At 39.2% G+C, this 7,325-nt stretch overlaps 1 protein-coding gene across 2 annotated transcripts in view; it reads right to left on the reverse strand.

Annotated features, from left to right (window-relative positions):
• smurf1 (SMAD specific E3 ubiquitin protein ligase 1) overlaps nt 1-7,116 on the reverse strand; it is a 48,094-nt gene extending 40,978 nt beyond the window's left edge. For both annotated transcript variants that reach the window (XM_057346365.1, XM_057346364.1), the window contains exon 1: nt 6,846-7,116. In XM_057346365.1, the coding sequence (XP_057202348.1) occupies nt 6,846-6,900 (55 nt within the window). In that variant the 5' untranslated portion in view covers nt 6,901-7,116. The remainder of the gene's footprint in view (nt 1-6,845) is intronic.
• Nucleotides 7,117-7,325: the final 209 nt, after the last annotated feature.

Here is a 7,325-nt window from a genome sequence, read left to right on the forward strand (position 1 = left end):
AGCACTCTCGCTCTGCGCGCGAACTGGACGGACCCCGCAATTTACATGTTTTAAACAAGTGGTGTGCAGCTGTATGCAGGGTTTTTCCTGCATAGAGAAATTGGAGGCAGCCGCCTCCAAATTATGTTGTGAGTCTTCACAAGAAATGCTGCGTGCATTTAACAGACTGTCATTTGTAACTGCAGTTGCGGCATTACGCCACATTACGCCACTGTTTCGTTTTTAGCACACTGAGGCTCTAAAAAGAGATGCAGAACAAGAGCCAGCCTGTGTTTCACGGCTGTTTGTTTTGCATCCAAGTACGTTTAATTTCTTGAAATTTCTTAAATTAACATGACGTACATCATTGTAATGTCTTTAGCTGTGCAGTTGGATCGTTGAATCAGCGTATACTGTACACAGCGAGTTCGCCAGTATGAACGCACATTGCGTTCAGAACGACTCGCACACGAATGACTCATTTGAACCGATTCATTTAAACTATTGAACTTTTCAGTCACTAGCGAATATAAGAGATCATTGAATCATTTACAGTGAACCACAGAGAATGAAAGATGTGAATGAGCTTCGCTCATTTTGAAAGACTGGTTAATTCAGTTGGCTATAGTGGGCTGAAAAGTTAGTAGAAAATGATAAAAATGCTTTATTTGATTAAAAAAAACATTTCTGTTTGGTTGAATAAAAGTAATGTTTTATATAACTTAATAATTGTCATTTTTATCTAATTTTGTTAGAACCTTTAATATGTCAAACTCAGAGTCACTTTGGTTAATCCACTTAAAGGTACGGTAGGCCTACGTGTGTGTGTGTGTACAAGATCAGGATGGCACTACCTCCGCCTCATTTCGAGCCAGGAAAAACCCTGTGTATGTTTTCAAATAGGGAAAAAACCCCTGTCATTGAATTTCTTTTCATAAGCCATTTTAATAAAGGTGATTGTGACATCTCACATGAGGCTTTGACTTGCTAGTAAACATTTATTCAACTTTGTCGAAAATATCGATATACATATCGGATATCGCCTTTCATCAAAAAAATACAGAGATATGAATTTTGGTCAATATCACCCACCCCTACCTTGTGTCATTAAGGGATAGACACAATCTATTCTTTCTAGAGAATTTTGAATTTTCTAGGCACAGCACTGTCCTTCTCAGGAACACACAGACGGTCTATGACCCCTCGCTGATAAGGTCACTTTTACAGTTTTCCCAACCGAACACTACGTCAAGAGTAAAGGTGTTGATTGTCAAAACGTGTCAGATGGTATGAAGTTAGGGCTGTGACGGTGGCAATTTTTTACCACCGTGGTGGTAATAGACAAATCGACCGCGGTGGTGCGGTGGTTGAGAAATATAAATTATTTATATAAATAATATTTATATTATTATATTTGCGTGTAGCAACCACATGACGAGTGGAAGAGAAATATAGACCTTATTTAAATACTTGAAATTGTTAAATACTTGAAATTGAAATATGATATCTGAAATAAATGAGGATGAAACATCCGTCAATGTTTAACGCGCAAATCCATCAGTGAAACGGCACACTACAGCATAAAACATTTAAATAAACATCAGTAAATATTGAAAACTTAAATGATATAAGAAAGCTAAATACTAAATAAAAAAGCTCTTGTTGCAGTAACTTCAGTCAGTGGCCTAAAACCCTTACAGTCCTTAACAATTCCATTTGAAACAAACTGTTTAAAACCTACATTGGCTTTCCTATTCAGATTGCCATAAAAACTTTACTTTTTCTGACTTGTTGATGTGAAACTTACTTTTTGACATGGTCCAGATTAAAATGTGTAAAGCTGCACTAAATGCGCGTTCAGAAGATGTGCACAGGAGCGCAAATGAATAGATGTCTCTCCGCAACCGCGGCAAAACCTGAGCGCACTCCGACACTAAGCAAGCGGGTCATAGCCAGTTTTGATTTTACGTATCTGTTCATTTCACAACAAGATCCATTGCAAAACCCGCAGAATAACCTGGGTTTTGCCGTGCAGGCCCGCGCTCGAACGCAACAACGGAAACGTATGCCAATAATTTCTGTTAATGTAAAGTCTTTTAAATAAAACCATCCACAACTGAAAGGCTACAACTAGCAATCGTTATCGCAACTCTCATATTTATTACACCTATATTTGTCAGAGTGACGTGCACTACCGCCGGTGGCAGTTCCCCACCGTCATGGCACTTTACCACTGCGGTGGTGCAGTTGTCACGGCCACCGTCACAGCCCTATATGAAGTTGAACAGTGAAACTTTCCACAAGGAATTTTTACGTAAAAATGTTATTAAATTTGACTAAAAACAATAGTCACAATGGGGTAGTCAGCAACATGAGGACAATGACATTTATATGCCAGGTATTACCCAAAGGTTTTAGGCTAATATGCTTTAGTATCTTTGTGGATACTATACACAACAATACAGCTCACCCACAGTTCAATACGTACCTCGGTTTTTTTACCCACTGTTTTAGCCTAGGTTCGTTCAGTTCTAAAGGATTGGCACATTAAAGTGTTTTTTCATTGTTCTATGCTAATGATAGATCGATAGATGATCCTAAGATCCTAATAGACAGATTTGATAGACAGATTCTTGGTTTACTGTTTATCAACATGCCAGTAAAATAAGCTTCTTGAAGAGGTTTCGCGCATCAGAGTATTTTAAATAACGTAAAGCAAACTTGCGATTGCTGTAATGGAAGTAAACAGACAAATGTGGGGTGTGCATTTAACACTTCAAACACTAGCGCTCAATGGGCAAGGCCAAAGATAATATATAATAACAAGGTGCGCCACTGCAATTACAATAAATTGGAAGAAACGCAACGCTAAATAGCTGTCCGGAGGCGCTCTTGCTATGACGTGAATAACTGTCCGAAAAGCTGTTGAATGGTATGATTTTCGTAAAACGGACTTTGTCATGGTGCTGTAGATGCTCTCCCGGCATGTGCTGGGTGAGAGCAAAGCAAACATGCTGATTTCATATGCAGTGCAAAACACATAAAATACATATCTTGATGTGCCAAATTCAGACATTATAACTTTGGTACAACGAGCATGCAATAAAGCCACTAGGTTCTGGTGCTTCCGATGGCCAGCCCACGTCTATTCTAGGGCTGAAACGATTCCTCGAGTAACTCGAGTTATTCGAATACAAAAAATCATCGAGGCAATTTTTGGTGCCTCGAAGCCTCGTTTAATCCATTTAACTACAGTACACACGGAGCACTGCGTTTCCCCACGGACCGTTATTACTGACGCACAGCCCGCTAAACTCGATTCATGTTACAGTCTCATGCATTCACCGTGCGACACACGCGTTTTAGTCTGTTCACACGCTCACACGTGTTTCTCATGCTGATAAATAACTGATAGCTTATAGGGCTGTGACGGTTGCCGTAACAACTGCACCACCGCGATGGTAAAGTGCCATGACGGTGGTGAACTGCCACCGGCGGTAGTGCACGTCACTCTGACAAATATAGGTGTAATAAATATGAGAGTTGCGATAACGATTGCTAGTTGTAGCCTTTCAGTTGTGGATGGTTTTATTTAAAAGATTTTAAATTAACAGAAATTATTGGCATACGTGTCCGTTGGTGCGTTCGAGCGCAGGCCTGCACGGCAAAACCCAGGTTATTCTGCGGGTTTTGCAATGGATCTTGTTGTGAAATGAACAGATACGTAAAATCAAAACTGGCTATGACCCGCTTGCTTAGTGTCGGAGCGCGCGCAGGTTTTGCCGCGGTTGCGGAGAGACATCTCTTCATTTGCGCTCCTGTGCACATCTTCTGAACGCGCATTTAGTGCAGCTGTACACATTTTAATCTGGACAATGTCAACAAGTAAGTTTCACATCAACGAGTCGGAAAAAGTAAAGTTTTTATGGCAATCTGAATAGGAAAGCCAATGTAGGTTTAAACAGTTTGTTTCAAATGGAATTGTTAAGGACTGTAAGGGTTAATACGCCACTGACTGAAGTTACTGCAACAAGAGCTTTTTTATTTAGTATTTAGCTTTCTTATATCAATTAAGTTTTCATTATTTACTGATGTTTATTTAAATGTTTTATATGCTGTAGTGTGCCGTTTCACTGATGGATTTGCGCGTTAAACATTGACGGATGTTTCATCCTCATTTATTTCAGATATCATATTTCAATTATTTAACAATTTCAAGTATTTAAATAAGGTCTATATTTCTCTTCCACTCGTCATGTGGTTGCTACACGCAAATATAATAATATAAATATTATTTATATAAATAATATATATTTCTCAACCACCACGGTCGATTTGTCTATTACCACCGTGGTGGTAAAAAACTGCCACCGTCACAGCCCTAATAGCTTATTGAAATGGTGAACTGATATTTTACTTAGTTTTAGTCTATTTTACGAGTGAAACTTGTTTTCCGGCTGCATTGAGTCCATCAAACTAGATGCGGACTAGTGGACACCGAATCCTGTTATTTACACATTTCATCTGTCTGGTCTGCGTGTCTGAGTGAATGAACTGCACAGTTTAACGTGCTACACGCGTGATGCTCATGAATTTGTCTGCGTCTGCGCTGAATGAGGACATGAACTTCACCTCCAGAGTTGCGCTGAGAGTTTATTTCACAAACATGTTATTGTTTGAGTGAAGAAACAGACATACTAAAAAATAAGCGTCTTCTGACAACCTGCCAAAATAAAAGTCATAGGCTATTGTTTGAAATTATTATTTCCATTTTTATTCATGTTTCTTATTTATATATTTGTATTATATTGCATTTTGAATTTAATATGGCAATGGAATGTACTAAATGGGTTTAGTTTTCGCAGATATTAATGTATGCTATTTCAGCAATAAAAACTAATTGTTCTAAAAAGGAAGCAAATTAGTTGTTTTACTCATTTTAAGAGACCTGTCTTATTTTCTCTTGTATATTTAGTATTGCTTTTTAATAAAGAAAAAGTACTTATTATCCGAATACCCGATTAATCGATGGAAAAATCAGTAGAATACTCGATTAGTAAAAGAATCGATAGCTGCAGCCCTAGTCTATTCATCAGCATTATACTCAACAGCACATTGCTTCTCGTGTTGCAGGCAGCTTCGCTTCACCGCTCGACCACCACTCGCCATTAGATATTTACTCCTAGGGATGTGTTTATCTATCTCAGCGCACAGACATACAGACAAACACGGACAGAGCCAGTTCAGAGAGTAATTAAGCGAACAGAAATAATTTAAACGCAAAAGTGGAAAATCGCAATTCACTTACACGTATTGAACCGTGGAGGTCGTACCGAACGGTTCAATATTATATTGAGAATTGTAGCATCCCTAGTGGATACCAGATTAGATGCCGTATTCATCTGCAAACACCCTGATATGACCTAAAAATTTAAGAAACTGTGTTCTCATACAAAAGCCTAAAGAAAACACTGTTGTGATGGCTATCACTGAGATCTCGAAATCATCTGTAAGATAAATCCTCTTGACTTGAAAATGCCAAGTGAGACTAAACGCTAAACTAGGCATTGAAAAGTTTCAACACTCATTGTTTTACGAGACATTCCTTGTCCAATTAGAATTCCTTTCATGGGCCCAGGGGGGAAAACAGCACAGCTGGAGGCACTGGGTTTGCCTGTGGGCCTGAGCCATCCACCTCGGCACTGGACATCTCTACAAACAAACTCTCAAGTGGCAACAGACCACAGGAGATGTTCAGACACAAGCACATCTGTGCAAAATAAAAACTGAGACAAAATCCCATTCAGAGCTCTCTTGTTGGTGCGAGAACAAAATGTCATCAGTGTCATCATGGCCTCTGTCAAAGTATTAAGAGCACATCAGCATGTTTGATGACCAAATCCAATCAGCAACACTATGAAAAACCCCAATACACCCAACAAAAACCATCACATCATCTCACACGTGATGAGGACAAATTGTACATGCAATTCACTTCCTTGTTCCAGTTGCACACATGTCAATAACAGTTTACAGTAAAGAGGACTAAACTATGACACCAATCTGGCCACTTGTTAACCTTGTATTATACTGCACAAATGAATCTATTTTGACCTTTAATACATCCACTATTCCAGTAGACTGAAAATGTCATTGATCTTGGTCATTATAAACATAATTCAGTGAAGATATATCCGAGATCAGTATGCATCAATCATATCCTGCCGAATTAACGCGAGATTTCAAAAGAGCAGGAAAAGACAAGACGTTTATAACAAACAAAGTGGATTGTGAAACAACATATTAACATATAAAGATCAACCACTCTGTTCCTTTGTTAACATATCTCATTACTCTGACCAAATACGGTTATAAGAGGCAGATTCAACACGAAACTTCACTGATTAGTTTGGCAGGGAATCGCTCATACATGGCCATTTATTAATATATAACGGGGACACAGACATACAGATGAGGTGAAAGGAGGAAAAACAGCTGCCTATGCTTCACCCGGTTAATACTCAGCTGATTTATGACTAATCCAACCCAACAATCCATGCATGGAGAGCTGCTTTCGGTTGATGGGCTCCAAATAAGTGAAAAATAGCAAATCCACAAACTACTGAACTATGTATAAAGATGCCGGTCAAATTTCAGACTGGTTTTCGTGTTAGCATGCGTTAATTCTGGCTTAGCATGAAGAGCCCGGCTGCAGCAGAAGCTAGCAGGACAATCTCCTAGCTATCCAGATACACGGCATCGACAAACACACACACAATGTTCAAGTAACCGAACACGTAAAATGTTAATAAACCCCATAATGGTTCAAATACACTTGTACATGTGGGTATTTGCGACTATTTTACCTGTCAGTCGGATTTTGATGCTTGACCCGTTCCTTCGAGTGCCAGGATTCGACATCACTCCCACAAAATAACCAACGAACTTTCTCTCAGGATAAACCCAAGACGCTCGCTTAAAGCGTATATAAAAACGTAAAAGAACACGCTACGGTAATGTGTGGGTTGTGCATCTGGTTCTAGGCGATGAAACGGTATTATTTTCGTCTTGCAAATCCCCCGTAGCTTTCAGACTTAACAACACAGGCTAACATTTTTTAGCTCGACGGCGTTCTGACATCACGTTCGTACAGCTGTACGTGCACGTACGCGCGGCTCGTCGTGCGCGTTTCCGCTTTGCGCCGGTAATTTGTGATTTAAAAGCACATATAATTCACAAATCTGATTTCCTTTAAACTAGAAATCGTACGTTTCTTGTATTGTGTTTCAATATCCACATGTCAACGTCGTAAACGTTTCTAAATGTGTTTTATTGTTTAATTGTGA

This window comes from Triplophysa rosa, linkage group LG11 (genome assembly GCF_024868665.1).
Source record: "Triplophysa rosa linkage group LG11, Trosa_1v2, whole genome shotgun sequence".
NCBI classification, from domain to species: Eukaryota; Metazoa; Chordata; class Actinopteri; order Cypriniformes; family Nemacheilidae; genus Triplophysa; species Triplophysa rosa.